Source organism: Vulpes lagopus, chromosome 3 (genome assembly GCF_018345385.1).
Source record: "Vulpes lagopus strain Blue_001 chromosome 3, ASM1834538v1, whole genome shotgun sequence".
Classification (NCBI taxonomy): Eukaryota; Metazoa; Chordata; class Mammalia; order Carnivora; family Canidae; genus Vulpes; species Vulpes lagopus.
In genome coordinates, this window is record NC_054826.1 from 117,236,548 (window position 1) to 117,257,194 (window position 20,647).

General features: G+C 45.4%; 1 protein-coding gene across 9 annotated transcripts in view; it reads left to right on the forward strand.

The window, feature by feature from the left end:
• Positions 1 to 20,313, forward strand: part of MARF1 (meiosis regulator and mRNA stability factor 1) — a 39,585-nt gene extending 19,272 nt beyond the window's left edge. For all 9 annotated transcript variants that reach the window (XM_041749012.1, XM_041749013.1, XM_041749017.1 and 6 more), the window contains 14 exons: positions 1,217 to 1,453; positions 1,579 to 1,698; positions 2,415 to 2,590; positions 3,864 to 4,084; positions 5,049 to 5,191; positions 5,362 to 5,495; positions 7,257 to 7,459; positions 8,324 to 8,551; positions 10,238 to 10,468; positions 12,404 to 12,616; positions 13,807 to 13,867; positions 13,955 to 14,080; positions 15,491 to 15,661; positions 17,610 to 20,313. In XM_041749012.1, coding sequence (XP_041604946.1) covers positions 1,217 to 1,453; positions 1,579 to 1,698; positions 2,415 to 2,590; positions 3,864 to 4,084; positions 5,049 to 5,191; positions 5,362 to 5,495; positions 7,257 to 7,459; positions 8,324 to 8,551; positions 10,238 to 10,468; positions 12,404 to 12,616; positions 13,807 to 13,867; positions 13,955 to 14,080; positions 15,491 to 15,661; positions 17,610 to 17,854 — 2,509 coding nt within the window. In that variant the 3' untranslated portion in view covers positions 17,855 to 20,313. The remainder of the gene's footprint in view (positions 1 to 1,216; positions 1,454 to 1,578; positions 1,699 to 2,414; positions 2,591 to 3,863; positions 4,085 to 5,048; positions 5,192 to 5,361; positions 5,496 to 7,256; positions 7,460 to 8,323; positions 8,552 to 10,237; positions 10,469 to 12,403; positions 12,617 to 13,806; positions 13,868 to 13,954; positions 14,081 to 15,490; positions 15,662 to 17,609) is intronic.
• The last annotated feature ends 334 nt before the right edge of the window (positions 20,314 to 20,647 follow it).

The window sequence follows — 20,647 nt, forward strand, 5'->3', positions numbered from 1 at the left end:
GGAAGCATGTTTAGGAGGTACAGTGAATTTTTGACCTTGGTTTTGGACATTTGAGATCTGATGTGACAGTTACTTTCCTAAAGGGGATCGTGAAAGACAGAGCAGATAGGGAGGGACAGGGAACCTAGAGAGGCAGAACTGGATGGAATGCCCCCAGGGACGGAGGTGAGAATGACATCGGGATGTATGGGGATGTGCGAGGTTTGGCAGGGAGGAGGCGGCTGCTGGTGACTTGAGAGCCATCCCTCCAGAGTTCTGTGGATAAAATCCTGAAGGGAGCAGGCTGACAGGCTGGATGGTAAAATGGCAGAGCAGCTCCTGAGAGAGCAGCTGTTTCCATTAGATGCAAGACCAGAGTGTAGGACTGAGAGCACTAGGGGTGTGTGTACGTGTGCAGGGGCAGACCGTGCGAGTGAGGGCGTGAGACTGCATTTGGTCAGGGGGACGTCTGAGTGTGTGTGTAGGGCCTGGGAAAAAAAAAACCACTGGAGTGGTTGAACGAGTGCTTAATATGTCCCGAGTTCTTTCCAGACATTTAATCCTCACATCAACCCTATGTGGTAGGTAATATCTTCCCATTTTGCATTTGGGAAAGCTGAGGCCCAGGTTGGTTCTAGAAGGTGACTGAGGCCACACAGGTTGAGTCAGGATGTGAACTAAAATCTGCCTTCCAAGCTTGTGATTTTAAGCTCCCGAGTATGAAAGACCTATGTTGGGAGCAGTGGGGGGCGGCACATGTGGTTGAGGAGTTCAGCTTCGGGAAGAGTGGGTCATGAGGTTGAGGCATAGGTGAGGTGAGAGAGTAGCTGGAAAGGACTATACCTCTTTTGAGAGAGGAAAGCAGAGGTGGTGAGGGGTAGCTAATACAGAGGGATTTCCAGCTTGGGGAGCCAACTTGAAAGAGGTCCTGTCAGATAGCTTTCCATGTGAGAAAATTCAGTGAGGTCATTTACAGAAACTGCAGAGTTCGAGGAATAGGTACCAAATGACACAGAGACTACTGGGCAGTGGGCCAGAGGTGACTTGAAGCAAGTGCCAAGCATTACTGGTTTAGTAGTGAATGAATTTATAGTAGAATTATTTCACTTTGACTTTTGAAGAGCCTGAGGAACCATTTTTGGTGATAGCCCTTTGTTTCATCAGATACATAGGCATTTCTGTATAATCCAAGAAAAACATCCTATGTCAGCATATCTCTCCTTTTCCTCGCTTTTAGGTTTGGACACAAGTTGAATGTGTCGGATTTATATAAATTAACAGACACAGTCGCAATCCGTGAACAAGGGAATGGCAGACTGGTGTGTCTCTTACCCAGCAGTCAGGCCCGGCAGAGTCCCTTGGGGTCTTCTCAGTCACATGATGGTTCCTCGACAAATTGCAGCCCAATTATATTTGAAGAGTTAGAATATCACGAGCCTGTCTGCAGACAGCATTGTTCCAATAAGGACTTCAGGTATATATATTCCCCTTCAGAAATAATCCTTTTGCATGTGGGCGTGGACTGTCTATGGCAATCACCTTGCAGACGTTTTCGACTGCTGAGAAATGTCCCCTAACAGTTTTTTCTCTTTTCTGTAGTGAGCATGAATTTGATCCAGACTCCTATAAGATTCCTTTTGTGATTCTCTCTTTGAAGACATTTGCGCCCCAGGTTCATGGTCTCCTGCAGACACATGAGGGCACTGTGCCTTTATTAAGGTAAACATATCAAACCATTGAGATATGATGCCTTAGGTCTTCTCTTTAAAGAAGGTCTGCCCTCTGCCTATACCTCTTCCAAGCGAGTATTCTAGAATGCTTCATCCTCACATTTTTAGCACCGTGCAAGTCAAAGTAGATCTGAAATGGGACCCATTGGCTCAGTACTTCAAGCAAATTAGTGTTTGTGCTGAGTTTTAGAAACATAAGCAATGACTAGGAATGTCTCTTCCCCGCAGAGATGAGATTAGTGTAAGCGCTATTCTAGAAGTATGCACACATGTTGCAGGAGTGTACAGGACCTCAAGCAGTAGGTTGTAAAACTTGAGAGAGAGGTGTCCTTCACAAGGCCATATAACCATCCCATGGGCCACATGCTACACTTAGGAAAAGGGCCAGCACAGGATTAGGTTGCCCTAAAGGCACTGACACATTAAAGCAGGTAAATAACTGGCTTGGAACCCAGTTGTGCCTTATTTCTAACTCCCCTCTGCTGGAACATTGTCCAGGAATTTCTGGTATCATCAGAATGCATTAAAGAGATCAGTGCCACAGTGGTTGCCTCCCCTCTCTGGGACCTGAATTTTCACGTTCAAACCCAGATCCTGAAGATTTAAAGAGAAATGATTTATTAACGGATATATTAAAGATTTCTGTTTGGCAGGTGCTTTGGTGTTCCATTATTTTGATTAGCCTTCTTTTCCCCCCTGCTTCAGCTTTCCAGATTGTTATGCTGCCGAGTTTGGAGGACTGGAAGTGGTGCAGGAAAATCAAGGGGGTGTTCCCCTAGAACACCTCATCACTTGTGTTCCAGGTGTAAACATCGCCACCGCACAGAATGGCGTCAAAGTGGTCAAATGGATTCACAACAAGCCCCCACCTCCAAACACAGGTGGGAGTCAGGCATTTGGTGTTTCTGAGCCACTGTCTACTGTGAGAGGAGGCTGCTTGCCAAGCACAAAGCACCGTGAATGTCTCCCTTGATCTTTTTTTTTTTTTCCCTTGATCTTTTAAAAACCAAAACTACTCTAAAGTGCTGAAGGTTTGGCAGAACCAGACTTTTTGGAAGTACCACACTTCTGAATGTCTTTAGCCTTAACCTAATTTTGTGAAGCTTCTTGGCTTGTCAGTTGCCTTTTAAAAATCATTCCAGGCATTTGAAAGAAATACCTCTAAATGCTGATTTACCTTTGAAATTCATTCTGGTCAGTATTTCTGACTTTGATAAATGTGAAAACAAATTGACTTCTCAGTGTGAAGGACCAGGAAATGTAAACGTAGCTTTGGGTGAGTTTCTGAGTTCCTGTCTAATCCCACCACCTGTGAACAACACTCTAAATTGTGGCCTTCCTGTGGACACTTCGTTCTCTTTGGCCCCAAACACTTCCTCTTTTTGCTCCTTCTCCAAGAGGAAGAAAGGTAAAGATTACCAGGGAAGGAGAAATGTTTGTATCAGAGCTGCTCACCACCTTTCCCTCAGTCCTAGACCACACAGGCTCCCATACAGTGTGCTCTTTCTCCTTTGTCATTAGCTTGCCAATGTTGTAGAAAGGTTTCCATCCAGTTATACTTTTATAATTAAAATTTTTTTCTTAATTAAGTGGACATTCAAGATAATTAAGAAAATTTTTTTCTTAATTAAGTGGACATTCAAGATGAATGTAAGAACTTCATTCTTACTCAATTTTATATCAGCAAGTTTTATGTTACTGCTTTCCGTGGTTTCCTGAGCAGTTTTTCAGCTTTCCTGTGTGTTATTTAGGCTTTTCTGGGCTACCTGCTTGCTGCTCATCTAAATAACTTTGTTTCTGTTGGAAAGTATGTTCCATGGGACCAAGTTACAAATGAGTCTTTGAAATACAACCAGTTTATAAGCTGGAAAAGTCCTGTATTAATTTTTACTTCTGCTTTTGACACTTTGCCAAAGTACTTTGTAGAACACTGAGAAGTAGTGGTCAAGCATCTGCCAGCCCATAAAGAAGTTGCACTAGCCTGCAGATTATATGGGACCCGAGTATAGATGCTGAGAAGTAAAGCGGCCCTTTGGTCTCGTCTCCTTGGTCATAGTTGAGCTTAGGCAGGGGAATGCGAGGTTAGTTACCTTTCTTTCAGCAGTGAAATCCTGCTTTCTATCTGAGGCACGTTCTGTTTTTCTCTCTGTCTAGACCCTTGGCTTCTGCGTTCCAAAAGTCCTGTGGGCAACCCCCAGCTGATCCAGTTCAGCAGGGAAGTGATTGACCTGCTCAAGAGCCAGCCGTCCTGTGTCATCCCCATTAGTAATTTCATCCCATCCTACCACCACCATTTTGCAAAGCAGTGTCGGGTATCAGACTATGGATACTCCAAGCTGATAGAATTATTGGAAGCCGTGCCTCATGTGTTGCAGGTAAGGAAAGCTTAGGGATTATTTGTTTAATGACAGGAACGTTCCTCCGTAGCTTCTTAGTTTTCCCAGAAAACTGTGAGTTTAAACTTAAAGTAGGAACCCGTTAGAGCACTGAGGAGTATTTTCCTTCTAACCTCTGTAGACTGACCTTCCTCTTCCTGGCCCAGACCGCTTCAGGATTGTTTATTCTTACAGAAGAGCTGCCATGAACACGGGCTTTGCTCTTACCAATGAGTTGAAGACCAGCTCCGGGACTGGAGCCTAGCATTGGTTCCTAAGGAGTCTTTGCCTTATTGAGAGTGTTCTTTTTTTTTTTTTTTAAGATTGTATTTATTTATTCATGAGAGACACAAGCATTGGTTCCTAAGGAGTCTTTGCCTTATTGAGAGTGTTCTTTTTTTTTTTTAAGATTGTATTTATTTTTTCATGAGAGACACAGAGAGAGGCAGAGACATAGGCAGAGGGAGAAGCAGGCTCCATGCAGGAAGCCTGATGAGAGACTCCATCCTGGGACTCCGGGATCATGCCCTGAGCCAAAGGCAGACGCTCAACTGCTGAGCCACCCAGGCGTCCCAATTCAGAGTTTTCTATATCCTACCTATAAAACAGTTTTCCATTTATAAAATCACTTGGAACACCTTAGCTGTAGGTGTAGGTAAAATTAGTTGCAGGCAAAATTAGTTGCGTAGATTAATAATAAGCTTTTTATTTCTATACTCGTGACTCTCTGAGAAGGAGCATGAAGGGCAAACAGAAAGGGAATGGAGGTCCCAGGCACTTGATCTGTTGATCATTTTAACCATCTATATTCTGTTGATCTACATGTGTTTAAAATGCAGATATCATACATAAAAGCACTTATTCTCTGAGAGTAGCAACAGGTGGGAGAGAATGCCATCAGCTAGAAAGTCAATACATGCCAAGGTCTGACAAGTGTAAATAATCAAAAGTATTTGATTTGCAGATTCTCGGAATGGGCTCCAAACGTTTGTTGACCCTTACCCACAGGGCTCAGGTGAAGCGCTTTACTCAGGATTTACTAAAACTTCTCAAATCCCAAGCCAGCAAACAGGTCATTGTGAGGGAGTTCTCACAGGCTTATCATTGGTAAGTTGATGAGAAAGGGGGAGAGAAAAGCAAATATTTAAAACACGTTTTCTTCCCACAAATTTAAAATAATTAACATTTTCTGTTTACCATTCTTTTGGAACACTTAGAAAGTTAATTAAGCAAGTGATATTTCTCATTATTTACCCATTTCCATGGTTAAATTCTAGGTGTTTCTCAAAAGACTGGGATGTTACTGAATACGGTGTTTGTGAGTTGATCGATATTGTATCAGAGATCCCAGACACAACCATCTGCTTATCCCAACAAGATAATGAAATGGTGATTTGTATCCCCAAAAGAGGTATGTTGACGTAAATGTGCTGGAAGATCATTGCATATCTCAGTGGTTATCTTAACACAGAATCCTTTATGCTTCCCCCACCACCTCTGTGGTTTCTGAAGATTCCATAGACACAGTGCAGTGTGAGAACTCTCACTTAACAGTGGATCCAAGGTTCTTTGGAGCAGATGCAGCCATTTGCCAACAAGAAAAGCAAGCTGGTCTTTTAGAATTCAGTGTAGTGGGGGAAAGGGCATAAGCAGCACTTTCTTGAAATGCCTTCTTCAGCCTGTCTGTGGCTATTGACACCACAGTTATCCAGCTGAGAGTCAGTTACCATGGCTGTTGGTTGCTTATCTCTTGTCTTTAACTGAGCTACTTGACTGCACTCTTGAGAAGGAAAGAAGATTCAAGCAAATGTTTTGCTTTATCTTTCACATTTTGGTCATTCTGGTTGAGGTCTGGGAGCTGGGATAGGTGAAATTACATCTATCTACTGTCTTGTTTTCCCAGTAATATTAATCAGTGATTCTTAACCTGTGTTCCTGCAGAACACTGATGTTCATGGAATCATAATACTCCAAAGCTTTTGGAGTAATGTCAGTCTTCCCAATTCTAATTTAAAAATAGAAACAAAAATGGAAGCTGAAGATTTTTCTCCCTGTATTTTTGTTAAACTTTCATTGCCTGATACTCTTTTCTGCTAGCAATTTTAACTGAAGATCAGAAGAAGAAACAAAAAGTATGTGGCTATTGAGAAATGTGATTTTACAAAAATAATTTCTAGGCCGCTTTTATAAGTACAGAGACCTGGATGCATGTTAGACTCATATATATGGGATGGGGTCGGGGACAAGGAGCTAGAGAAAATACGTCTAGCTTGCAAGGCGAAATTGCAAGCCAGTATATGTGTATTTGCAAGATGTGTATTTCATAGTATTCCGTGATAGTCCCCTGACTTCCTGGTGTTGTGCCCTTGAATGCATTTGAAAACCATTCTGCAGAGAGAGAACATGAACATTTTTGTTTCAGGTTGAATGTGTTCAGAAGGCAGTGATGATATCCCTTGGCTTCTGGGGTAGGACTAACTATAGCAGTAAAGCTTAACACAAATGTTAAGCCGGCTGTGGCTGGCTGTGACTGGTTGGTTGCGCGGCCAACTCTTGATTTCAGCTTTGATTGTGATCTCAGGGTCATGCAAACAAGCCCCCCATGGGGCTCCCAGCTCTGTGGGGTCTCCCTCTGCTCAAACTGTATTTCTCACTGTCTCTAAAATAAATAATCTTTAAAAATAATAACCTTTTAATTTTAGGAGAGATTTGCAGAAGAGTTGTGAAGATAATATAGACAGTTCCTGTCTATCCCCAAACACCCAGTATCTGTGATATGGGGAACAAAGGCAAAAAAAAAAAAAAAATTAAATCTCCTTAGAATTTACAGCCCATTGACAAGTCCTTTAAAAAGGCAGAGTTACGTCCCTCTAGGAACTGCCTAGAAGTTAATATTTTGCTAAGGGCAAAAGGCAATCTTAGGTTAACCATCCCTGGACCTCTAGGATCTTGTAACTCTTCAACATATACAAATTCTTTTGGAAACCTCCTTTATCTCTACCCTCCAATATACATGCTAGGAATCATCCTCTTAGCATAGGGGGTCTCGTGAATAAGGTTTTATTAGACAGTAATAAATGACCTTTCCTAACAGTAGCTAGTCCCCTTAAAAAAAAAAAAAAAAAAAAAAGTGGAAGAAAACTGTGACTTCTTTCTTTCCTTCTTTTTTAAGAGCGTACCCAGGATGAAATAGAAAGGACAAAACAGTTCTCCAAGGATGTAGTGGATTTGCTGCGGCACCAGCCACACTTCCGGATGCCCTTTAACAAATTCATCCCCTCCTACCACCACCACTTTGGCCGGCAGTGCAAACTTGCTTACTATGGTTTTACCAAACTACTTGAACTTTTTGAAGCCATACCTGATATCTTACAAGTGAGTGAAGAGATTCCAATGATGTTTTTCTGAACAATATATGGGGGAAATGTTTGTTTTTCCCTCAGGCCTATTTTCCTGGGAAGCAGAGAGTTAAGAAATAGGAGGAAAACTTTAAATATTTCGTTCAGAGAAGCTATGTCGTTGGCTCACTTGTGTTTTTAGGTAAACGTAGGGGTTTTTTTTTCCTATTCAATAAATAAATCATTCTTCAAATTTGTTTCAGATAATTCTTGAAAAAAAGATGAAATATTTTGATTTCTTAAATGGGATGTCCTTCTATTAGCACCATACTTTTCACATCTTAGGTTGGAGGTGGGGACAAGAGTATACAAGGTGGTAGGAATGCTTAGCTGTTAAGCCATTGCTAAGTTGAACTAGATTTCTCTTGTTTTATCAGAATTACTATTTTTGACACCTAAAGTGCTTTTCAGGTTTTTCTCATGTATCTTAAAATACACATTACCTCTCAAGCCTCTTTAAGCATGCGGTTCACTGGTATTAAATACATCATATGTATTTGTACTTGGTGTATATGTATATGTACTTGGTGGCTCAGTCTGTTAAGCATGGGGCTGCTGATCTCAGCTCAAGTCAAGATTTCAGTGTCGTGAGTTCAAGCCCCGTGCTGGGCTCCATGATGGTTGTGGAGCCTACTTAAAAAATAGGTATATATGTATATATATTACATGCTGTGCTGCCAATTTCCAGAACTTTTTAATCTTGCAAAACTGAAGCTCTGTATCCATGAAGGAATGCCGAAGTGCTTCTCAGTCACTGACTGTATATGTTTCTCTGCCATTTAATTCCATGAAGGTAATAACATGTTCACTCTTGCCTTCCTCCTCCTCTGTGTTTTCCAAGGTATTAGAATGCGGAGAAGAAAAAATCCTCACGTTGACAGAGGTGGAACGCTTCAAAGCTCTGGCTGCCCAGTTTGTCAAACTCCTTCGGTCCCAAAAAGATAACTGCCTCATGATGACAGATCTACTTACAGAATATGCTAAAACCTTTGGTTACACATTTCGTCTCCAAGACTATGATGTCAGTTCAATTTCAGCTTTAACACAGAAACTCTGCCATGTTGTAAAGGTGAGCAGGGTTTTATTTTTATGGACGACAATATGTGGTGGCATCATCATTGCCAGGATGCTTACCTGTGCTTCACATGTCTCTGTCCACACCTGGCACTATTTACTGCTTCACAGGCAGTGCTTTGTATGCCATTAATACATTTAGGTAGTAGGAGATGACTGTGGTTTGGCAGGTAAAAGTGTTGGTCTTGCTCTTGTGTGTTTCTTTGTCAAGGGGCCTTGGAACATCTTTTTGAACTGAGGAGATCTCTGTGTTATCCACGGGTGTTTCTTCTCAGGTGTATCCTTCTAAGTGGATTGTGGTCTCTGAAGTTTTGGGGAGACTGTCATCACTTTCTCCCTCTTTCCCCCTCCAGATTCTGACTCACTTGAGTAGATTTAGAAGCAGGCAAGGCTTATGGCTACCTTAGTTGCTGATAACAGGAGGTTGGAGAGGGTAACTCCTTTTTCCTGCCCTGGCAAGAGCAGCTAGATGGCTTCAAGCTGCCTCCAGCACGAGACCACAAAACTCACTTTAAGGAAGGAGAAGTGGAAGGTGAAACATACCACCAAGTGGGGGTCAGCCCAGCTTACAGATATGGAAGGGATCCAGTGACATACTGTCTGGTGATGGGGAGAAGAACCTTCACAGAGGTTCTTCTGTGAGCATTTCTGTGAGCATGTCATCAAAATCTCCACAAATCTGTAGCCCTGATAAGTGGGGTGGTGGGTTTACCCAATTAACTTCCTGCTTTGGCTGTGGGTGAGCGTCCAAACCAGGGACACACTGGGAGTGTGATGGTTTCTCAAGTGCTACTTTCCTCTCTCTGCCTCTGAGAACCCAGAGCCCCAGAGATTGTGAGTCTGTGATTACCCAGCCCTTACTGAGGCACTGAGATGGGTGGTCTTGGCTAGGAAACCTGACAGAGGGAAACTCTGTGACAGTAAACTTGGTTTGCCTACCTACACCTAAGCAGCGTGCATGCTGAAGCTCTGCCTGTTGTAAATCCAGGGATGGCTCGCTTCACAGACTTGTTCCTCTGCCCGAGGCCTGCGGCTCCCACTTAGCAAATGCTTGTTTCTTCACATGCTGTTTGGTCCCCAAACGATAACCTATGTCTTTTCCAGAAGGTTCCCCTTCCATTTGCACTTCATCACTCCAACCCTGTATCTCAAGAACCAGAGAGAATCAAGGGATAGACATGTAGTCAGATAGGAAAATACCCACTTGCTGGCTGGTGATGATGGATTAGTGTGGATGCCTGTAGTCCAAGTGGGCCTTCAGTCCCCACCCCAGTCTAGTCCCTGGGGCACAAATGTGGAGTATGTGGACAACCCTGTGGACTGTCACCTGCAGTCCAGACTAACCTCTTGAGTGCAGCATCCTTCAGTTCAGGGGCCTGGGCCCCGGGATGCCAGCGGCCAGTCTCACCTCCTTGCATAGGGGAGTGGAAGGAGTGCCCTAAGAGAGGATGGTACTGATGGCCACCTGATTGTGGACCAGCAGAAAGGGAGGGAGCAGTCCCTGCTCTGGTATGCCACAGCAGCTGGAAACAAACTCACACGTTCACTTCCGTGTAAGAGAAGGAAGTAGAGGTTTTCCCTGTGTTGGTCTCCCTAGCCCCAAGAATAGTAGCTGAGCCAGTGGCTGTGGCCCAGTGTGCCATTCTCAATCTGGGAAACTCTGGGACTCTTGTTCCCCCAGATTGCTGACATGGAGTCGGGCAAACAGATTCAGCTGATCAACCGCAAGTCTCTGCGTGCCCTCACTGCCCAGCTGCTGGTGTTGCTGATGTCTTGGGAAGGAGCCACTCACCTTTCTGTCGATGAGCTCAAGAGACATTACGAAACTACCCACAGTGCTCCCCTCAACCCCTGTGAATATGGATTCATGACGTTGACTGAACTTCTGAAGAGTCTGCCCTACTTAGTGGAGGTATGCATGCTCACAGTTCTGTAGAGCCATCTTACTGAGAACTGCTGAACTGTTCCTGGATCACCTGATGGCCTGAGTTAGAGGGTATAACGTGGGAAGGGACCTTTCGGTTATTTTGTTGTTGAACAAATGAGGCAGAGCAGGGGTGCAGGCACCTTGCCCAAATGAGTGCCCAGCTAAGAGGGAAGCCCTGGCCTCCTGAGTCCTGAGCTAGGGTGCTTTCATGCTACTCCAGGCTGCAGTTTGCTACTGTTAGTTCTTTCTGAATAAGGTAGATGATGTTGGGGCAGAGGGTAGGGGTGGGGCTCTGTCAGAAAGAAATATTGGTCACCTGGGTAGCCTTTTAAGAACAGCAATTAAGGGGGATCCCTGGGTGGCTCAGTGGTTGAGCACCTGCCTTCAGCCCAGGGCGTGATCCTGGAGACCTGGGATCAAGTCCCACTTCGGGCTCCCTGCATGGAGCCTGCTTCTCCCTCTGCCTGTGTCTCTGCCTCTCTCTCTCTCTCTCTCTCTCTCTCTCTGTGTGTGTGTGTGTGTGTGTGTGTGTGTGTGTGTGTCTCTGTGTGTGTGTCTTTCATGAATAAATAAATAAAATCTTTTAAAAAAAATAATAGCACTTAAGATGAGAAGAATCATAGAATACTACAGAAATAGATGAGGTCTCTACACACCCCCCATTATCAAAATTGACCCCAAGAAGTTAAAAATTAGACTAGTTACAAAAAGGAGGCTGTAAGATCATTGAAATTTTACCACTGAAACAGACACCAGGACCAGATAGGTTAACAGTTGGATTTTTCACTAACTTTAAAGAATAACTACCAACTTCTAAAAATCATTCTAAGCCATGTTAAAAACAAAACCAAAAAAAACCTCACCACTTCACTTTATGAAGCCAAAGCAACTTTAAAACTAACACAGTCCCCCAAAAGATAGTGATTCTAAATAGGGTACTAACCAGTCAAGTCCAGCAACATGGGGAAAAGAGTGTTACTGTGTAACCATGTGAGTGATGACTAAGTAGTTAAGAGATGTGGACAAAAACTGTCCTTGGCCAAACTCGGGCCGGGCTCCTGGGAACCGCCTTCTAGATGACAACACGACTTTGGATGTTAGTAATTGTCCGTTCCCCAACACCCCCTTCCACTTTACCTATAATCTCCACTTTCTTTGCTATATTCAGAATTGAGCCTAATTCTGCACTGAGATTCTTTCCTTTTATTGCAGTAGTTCCTGAATAAAATCTGTTTTTCTTACTGTGACTACTGTCCAGCTCTGGTTTGTCCTCACAATATCAAATCCAACATTTTCGAGACTCTTTTAATTACCTATTAAGTGAACAGTGCTTCTAGGCAGCGTAAATGGATGATCCAAGACGGAAGGCTTTCCGTGGCCAGCTCGGATTGGGAAGTACCCCTTCCCTTGGAGATTCTCCGCACACATTAAGAGTCTGAAAAGGTTTATGGTAAAGAAACTTGCTTACTTGAGGCCAGAAGAGCTTTTGGGGTTTCTTCCCCTACTGCCCCCCTTCCTTTTTAAAGACTAATGTCCCCATCCCACAGCACAGCGTTCCTCAGACCCCCACTTTGGGAGAGGGGGTTCATTGGCTGCAGTCCCTGCTGTCCAATGCAGTTCTCTCTCTCTCTGGGGGTTTGCTCCCTCCTCATTCTGTCCTTCAGTCTGAGACCCCAAGTCTGCCAGTTTCCCTCCTTCCTGACACAGTTTCCAGACCTCTGCCATCCCCGACACACAGATAGTACTGAAGTTTGTTCAAAGCAAAGGAGATCCTTGAATGAGCACCCCCTCTTCCCAGGCTTATTGCCCATTTTCGAATTGACTTGGCACCTTTTCACTCTCAGCTGGAGGCCCTGGCTCCTACGGGGCATGGCCAGTCACTCTGGAAGTTTCTAATACCACAATTTTCTCTTGAACCAGGTTTTCACTAATGATAAGACCGAAGAGTGTGTGAAGCTCACAAGCCTGTATTTGTTTGCCAAGAACGTGCGGTCTTTACTTCATACTTACCACTACCAGCAGCTTTTTCTCCATGAGTTTTCCATGGCCTATACCAAGTATGTCGGAGAAACACTGCAACCCAAGACCTATGGCTACAGTAGCGTGGAGGAGCTCTTGGGAGCAATTCCGCAGGTGGGTGTCCTCTGAGCTGCTTAGAGAGCATCTTCCTGGAGAGCCCCAGGTTCACTCTCCTGAGCACAGTGATGAAATGCTGCCTGGAGAAGAAAATGGCAGGCATTTCAAAAAACATACTATTGGCATTAAAGGAACAATTTTAGCGTTTCTGCTTCATTCTACAAGCCTTTATTAAATTCCTGTATGCCAGGTGAGTAAGTTTTAGCCCCTTTTCCTCAGAAAGCTGTCAGATAATGGAGAATAAGGGCACCTGGCAGGTGAAGAGGCAGTGTGGTCAGTGCAGCCTTGGGTGGATACAGCCCATGCCCAGACTCGGGGTTCCTTCCAGAGTTGCAATGTCAAGGATTTATAGAAATGAACCATGTGACGAAGAGGGGACCACATAAGCAGATGCAGAGTAGTGACAAGTAGTGTGGAATATTGAGGGCATTAAAAACCAGTTAGGGGCCCACCAGTGGAGTTAGAGCTCATGCATGGAGGGCCTTGCTCCTCCAGGTAAGTAGAATGACCTGGAAGAGAGGAGTGGGGAGCCTCAGGTTTGTGTGTGAAAGGCACCAATGTCACCACGGTGTCCAGAGTAGCAAGAGGGGAGGAGGGAGCTTGGTGAGTACCCTGGCCATGGCCAGAGCACAGATGAGAGTGAGAATGAGACTGAACCTGTGCGAGGGGCAATAAAGCACCCAGGGAGGCTGGGTGGGGACTTGGTGACGGATGCATGTTGGGAAGTGCCGGGAGCCAACAGCCTCCATTCCTTCTCTTGCTTGGCTGAGGTGGAGAGAGGACTCTGTTTCAGGATTAGGACTGGGAGCTTAATTTGAGAGGTCTGGAAGTTTTGCATGAATTCTTTTATGGAATATTTAGTTTCTGGGGAAAATAGTAAGGACTCTCGTGTGATAACTGTCATCTTTAACAGACCAGAACTGGTGTAGGGGAGATAGTCTTTCTAAAAGCCATAAAATATTTTTAAAGCTGAATCGCACCATTTTTAGACCACACTTCTTATAAGGGGCATGTTTCTGCCACCTGTTACTTTAAAAGCTAAAGAAAGTATAGAGGCATTTTCCTTGGCATTGGTTTCTAATTTCTAATATATTTAGGGTCACCACAACAGGTCACATTCTTCCTGGATTTAGGGCTTATTTCCCCTCCTTTTCCACTGCTTAACCAGTAGTATGTCTTGTGTGCAGGTGGTCTGGATAAAAGGACATGGTCATAAGAGAATTGTAGTGTTAAAAAATGACATGAAAAGTAAGTAAGCCCCCATCCCCTCCCCACTTCAGAAATCCCAGTTCTCTCACTGACTTCTCCCTCTGACGGGTGCTCTTGATCCCCCAGGTCGTTTGAGTTCACTCAGCCTGGCCCCCACCCATCCTGAAAACCAGCCTTCATCCACAGAGCACATTCTGGTGGCCCCTGAATCTCGCATAGCCTCGGAACTCACCCTTGGAGCAAGCAGCGATGGTAAGCAAGGCAAAACCCAGCCAAGCTTGTGAAAGTCTCAGAGAACTGGCTGGGAGTGGGTGGGAATCAAGGACAGCAGGGGACCATCTTCATTCATTCAAGTTAAGTCTTGGTACATTTTCCGAAACAGTGTGGTATTCAGTTGATAACAGAAAAACCAGCCTGCACTTGATAGCATTTTATGGTTCCTGGTTCAGGTTCTTGAAGGAGGTTGACACCCCTGTAATGACAATATGTCAGCTCAGTTCAGACGTTAGAGGAAAAAATTTTTCTGATGTTTGTTAAAACAGTACTTTAAGACGATTTCAATAGGGTCAACTTTGCTGCACCCGGGGAGGGAGATGGAGGTCAATTCTGAGTACAAGGAGGAGCAGAGATGTTTTAGTCAAGGAGCAAAGTGAGGGGGCGTGAGTGTGGGCGGACATCACCGGGAGATATCAGGGTGGAGGAATGAGGACCTTGATCAAAGAGCAAGGATTGGAGGGGCAGGAGGGGGGTATTCTCGCAAAACGGACTTCCCAAGATGGTTGCTAAGTGTGGGCTCAGTAAGGACCAGACAAACACAGAAAACCAAGGTCAAGGCCTTATGGAGAAGAGGGCTGAAAGGGCCAGGCTCAAGTTGGATCAAGGAAAGAGTCTTTGTCACGGGGCCTCCCTGGGAAAGACTTGGTAGTAATGCATTAATAATACCCAAAACATTGACTCACTCAGATTTTATGTGGAGCCTCCTCTGGAAGCTCAAACTGACTCACTTGAGCACTATAGCAATTGTAACTTCACTGAGTCTTGAACCCATTGCTGTGGATGAGACTTCTATCTTTCTATGACTCTGTAAATTGCTAATTGGAAGCATTACTGTGGTCTGTGTGTGGAGGACACATTTCACATTTTATAAAGCAGGGAATGGCACACCCTGCCCTCAGCTGTCAACACAGCCTGCAGGGGGGTTACCTCCAGTTTCCAAATGAGGAACCCAAGTTCTGAGAGGTTAAAGAACTTACCCAGGATCACTCAGCAAGGGAGTGATGAAACTGGGGCCCAAGTCTTAAAATTCGGAGCTTGTGCTCATTTTAATTATCTTGTGCCTCCTCCAAGGACTGTCATTTCCCCCTTTGGAAACTGACTGTGGAACACCCCCCCCCCCACTACGCCCCCCTGCCCTTTTTTGGCTGTGACCCCTTGGGGTATTGCTGTTCCTGAGAATACAAATCGGGAGATCCGGGCTTGTGGCATTTCCTTTACCAGAGTGACCCAGACTTTTCTGTTAATGGCTTTGTTGTTGCTGTTAACCTTGAGTTCTTGAGTACTTCCTGGCCTTTTTCATCTTGAAGGCCAAGAGAGAAAGCCTCAGGCAGAGACTTGTGGTAGACTGCTGCCCTGAGTCGAGCCCGGCCTGCCTTCTCTGTCCAGGGCCCCACCAGGCAGAACAGGAGCTTCTCCGCCTGACCAACGACTCTCCTGTGGACCTCCTGTGTGCACCTGTCCCCTCCTGCCTGCCGTCCCCTCAGCTGAGACCAGATCCCGTCATCCTCCAATCTGCTGATCTCATTCAGTTTGAGGAACACCCTCAAGAGCCTTCTGGTAAGGATGCACGGTGTTGTTGCGGGGGGATTTTCTCTGTGGGTTAAAAAATAAAAGCACGATTCCAGAACGGTAAAAAGTTTGACGGAGGTAGGGAGAAGCTACGTTTTCAGGCACAAGAATACCTGCCCTGATTATTCAGGACCCTGTTTTCCAGTCAGTCTTCCTTGCAAAACTATGTTCACAGCCCTGGGTGGCTTGGGGAGCAGCAAGCCCCGGAATGATGGCAGGTCTGGAGGGATGATGTGGCTGAGCCATGGAGAAGCCCACAGAGGTGTGCGCGGAGGGCTTCCTGGGCCTTCTAAAGGCACAGCAGCTCCGGTCTGGCGCAGAGCTGAGTGACTGCTCTGGTACTGGGGCCTCCTGGGGTATGAGCAGGGGAGGGAGGGCCCTGCACAGGTGAGCTGAGAAGGGACAGGAAGTCCACTGCTGAGGGCATCGACCTGGTGCCTGCCTTGGGTGGCCCCCTTGTGTCCGATCCTGCGCTAAGGCTCACAGGCACACTCCTGCCTCCTCCTCACCTCAGCCCTGGAGCGTAGGGCACGGTGGGCTGGTGCAGCTTGGCCTGCCGCCAGAGACCACACCAGGCCCAGGCTGCTGGACTGGGAAGTGGCTGAGCTGGGATTTGAACCCCAGGCCTCCTGTCTTGCTGCTGTGTTGCCTCACCTCGGGAGAGGATGGCCCACCTGCTCTGTCCAGGCCCTTCCCTCATCTGTCACAATGAGTTCTTCTCCGCTCTGCTTCTGTTTCCAGGGGAAACAGCCTCGTGTTGCCCCATGAAAGAACTGAGGCTGGAATGCAGGAGGTGGGGAAACTCAAACCTGCTTCTGCTCCTGGGAGATATAACCTGTGGCAGAAGCAGGAGAGGGCTCCCCTAGGAGGCTGCAGTTGTTACGAGACCAACTCCAGCCTCCCGCACAGGCTGTGGCTTTGGTGCATTTAGTCCACGTGAGTTCAGCGTCTATCCACATGTGACCAGAAAGAGAGATCTACTCTCTGGCGTGGGCAGTTCTGTCCGCACTTCTCCCGAGTGCCCGCCTGAGAAGGGAGCTGGGAATCTGCATCCCTCCGTCACTCTGACCTTTCTGTGCCTCTGGTGCCAGGGCCCCTGGCGCACGCAGTGGGAGTCTGAGGTACATGACATCTCAAGCAAAATTGGCTGTGTGTGCGCGGCACGCCCAGTACCTGGGGCTCGACCAGAGGAAGAGCAGCCTGTAAACACAGGGGAGATGGCTGTGCTTCACTGCCTGGATATTTGAGGGTGATTCTGACTCTGTGCATATCTCTCCTTGTCCCTGCCCACCTTAGAGCCACGCAGGGTACAGTCCTCTGTCAGCGGTACAGGCCAGGGCTTCCTGACACTGAAGCCCTGTGTCAGGAGAGAGTCTTTCTTTTAATATATATTTTCTTTTTTTTTTTTTTTTTAAGATTTTGTTTATTTATTCATGATAGACACAAAGAGACAGAGAGAGAGAGAGGCAGAGGGAGTAGCAGGCTCCATACAGGGAGCCCGACGTGGGATTCGATCCCGGGTCTCCAGGATCGTGCCCTGGGCCAAAGGCAGGCGCTAAACCGCTGTGCCACTCAGGGATCCCCTCAGGGGAGAGTCTTTAGGTCCCGTGAGGGTCATGTCCTATCTTTACCTGACAGAATGAATGGGCAAATAATCCACATGGGGGGTGGGGGGGTGGGTGATATTTCTACACCATTGCCCATGGAGTTATAGCCCAAAATGAAGCTTTCTAAAACTTTGTAATTCCAGAGAAAGCTGAGGTACAGTGTATCTATAAATATCTGACTCACGTAACATGTTGGCCATGTGACTGGTATGTAATTGCAACAAGGGCATGATGTTTGGTGGGTGACTTTAAGAATATTTTTTGAAATTAAAAACCCAGCACATCTTATAGGTCTTAGAACTGAATGTGTTGCTTTTTTATCTTTACAGAAATTATGATTTTAAACCAAGCAGAGAAAATTGAAATCCCAGTACCAATAAAGAACAACCACCCAGCCTCAGACTCCAGCTCCTCTGGCATCTCAGCAGCTGACCCAGTGCCTCCCTGCCCCTCCTCGGAAACCTCAGAGTCACTGCCCAGCAAGGACCCCGTGGAAAGCCCAGCCAAAAAGCAACCCAAAAATAGAGTAAAATTGGCAGCCAATTTTTCCTTTGCACCTATAACCAAGCTTTGACTCGCGTTTTGAACATAGAATTAGGATGGGGAAACACTGTCTGATTCTGCACACAAAAGTGGGTTCAGAAAACACAGCCTTTTCTGTTTGAATGCAGACCCCCTAGAAGCCACTTACTTCATCTTTAGATGTATCCCATAACGTTTTGTTTCTTTTACGTTGAACACAGCTTAGAGCTGAAGTGTTTCTTTTTCTTCTCTCCTAATTATTTGGAAAAAACAAGCCAAAAAAAAAAAAAAAAACACCCAAAAACCTCTTGGCATTTGTTAAGGAATCCTTAATATATATATCTTACCAAATTTTTTTGAATTATTATGAAATGTAATGGTGTTCTGTGAGAAGAAAGCAGTGAGAACTCAGAAGGAATGGTTTTACTTCCATTCAAGCCACATTCGTGGTAGAGTCTTACATGTAGCATAAGAAAGCCTCTCAGCCTTTGCTTGCTGGTGTTTCCAGACAGTATGAATCCAGTGCAGAGTGTGTGATGCAGCAAAGCCTGCTCCACGGCCCTGCGTGTTCCTACGCGGAAGCAGAAGGGCAGGCGAGGTGGGGAGAATGTATTTTCAGGTTGGGTGTGAAGGTTCCTGGCGTCCATGTGACTTGTAAGCGTGCCTTGTTTGTCTTATTGAACTATGTCTGTAGTTGACAAATGTGACTTCATCACAAATTTTTAAAAATGTTTCCACTTCGGGGTGCCATGTCAGAGCTTTCTAGAACGTTGAGGATGTTTTAAGCTTCCCTTTTATGTTAACGTTCCAGTGTGATACGGATTTAGGTTAAGGAAAAGGAGATGGTCTTGGTGTCATGAATTTAAAGTCAGCATTTGAATTCCAGCACACAGTATTGTGTGTCAAGCGGCAATGTTGGGAAGAGAGCCTGATTTTCTAAAATATGCATGAAATGCATAAATTACAAATCAGAGCTGAGGGGCAAGGTGCTTTGACAGGAGCGATATCGATACTCTTTCCACTAGGAAGAGACAGAAATTCTATCTATACGTGTGAAGGCCAAGGTTGATCATCTTAACCTTGTATTTGTAATTTTAAACCTGGTTTTGGTAGCTGGGAAGCTTTATGTGGAGTGTGAGCAAGTGTGTGTGTGTGTGTGTGTGTGTGTGTGCGCGCGTGTGTGTGTCTATGTTGGCTCAGTGTCTTTTAATAGCATCTGCTTTTACTGTTACTTCTCGCAGTTGGAAGCATGTTGGGTTTTTTGTGGTGTCTGATGTTGGCATTTGGGAAAAGCCAGCCTTACGAGGGAGCACTGCCCTGTGGACCGAGCTTCGCCTCGAGGTGGCAGAGGCATCCGGTGACGGGTGGCCTCCCACCCCTCCTGTCAGAAACCTGACATTTACAATGGGTTGTATTTGTTGGGCAAAAAGGCGGATTCATTCATAGAGCAGAAAGAACCAGTTGGCATAAGGTCTTCCACTACTGAGATGGTTTCTTTTGGGGAAAATGTTTATATTCTGTAATTTCTAGAAAGCCAGAAAATGGGCTCTGATTTCATAGCCAGCATTTTGATAAAATGCCACAAAACAAGGGCTATAAGAGAGATTTTTACAAGTCAGGTTTTTGTTCCCCAAAATCTTTAAAATGAAGCCAGTGATTTCCCAGTTCTTCACACATGGCCCCAGTCAAGATGGAACAACACTGGAAAAGCCTTCCAAGCATTATGGCCCTGTGCGAATCCTCTACGAATGAAGGCATTTCTTCTACAGACATAGTACGTACGGCAGGAAGTCAAATGCCGATGTGCAATTTTTTTTTTCTTTTTAAGAAGCTTTTAAACAGTGTGATAAAGTTGGTGTTGAGAACCTCAGTTGCCTTATTCTGAGACTTCTTAAGGCTGAATTTGCACTCTGGGACTTTAGTTTTGCTCGCATATGCGGGATTGATTCTAAAAACGTCAGAGGTACCATTACAAGTCACGAGGAACAGTCTCAGAGCAGCTGCTTTGGGCAACAGAGCCTGCAGGCACGCACTGTCATGGGAGTGTGGCCGAACCGAACTGTTTGCTGGGATCGCCAGTCAGTCTGGGACGCGTGTGTGGCCCTAACAGTCGCTGCTGGAAGATAAGAGAATATGGCGTGAGCTTGTTGTGTCCGTGATGTACTCCACAAATGGCCAGTCTGATTGCTATCTATTTTTTTATCCAGAGGCTTAATTAAATGATGTGACAAAATAATGTATGAGAATTAAGACAAAGAAATTCTTTATTTCTGGGTGGAAAGATGTACCAGATTAGATATATCTGTTTAAAGGAAAAAAAAAAAAAGAAAAAGTTACCACCACAACCCCCTTTCCCATCTTGCACTGTTTGTTTCAGATTGGGCTTGGGGGAAGAGATGTTTTTTTTTCTTAACCGTCTACTTTGTTTGAACACTTTTTTTGTGGTTCAAGTGCTGTTTTGTGTGTTGGGACCAAACAGTTGTCAATAAACTTTACGAAGCAAGCATCTAATTCGAGTTTTCCAAATCTTTGTGACTTGTCTGAGTGGAGGGACCATTCGGTCTGGTCTTCTTTTCACCTTGGCTTCCCCCCAACTTCTCACCCCTTCTGAAAATCCAGCTGTTGGAGAGAGTGGATTGGCCTGACAGTTTAGGGGCCCTTTTCACTTAGCACGCGGCGCTGGCAGGTGTCTGCACTAATGCTGCCCTCCCACTGGCATGGTTAGGACCCTCCAAGGTTTCCAGCCGAGTTCCAGTGTATGAACACATGTGGGGCAAATACAGTAACTACAAGCCCCTCTGTTCATAAACCTGAGATAAATCCCTTGGATCTCTCTCCCTGTAAG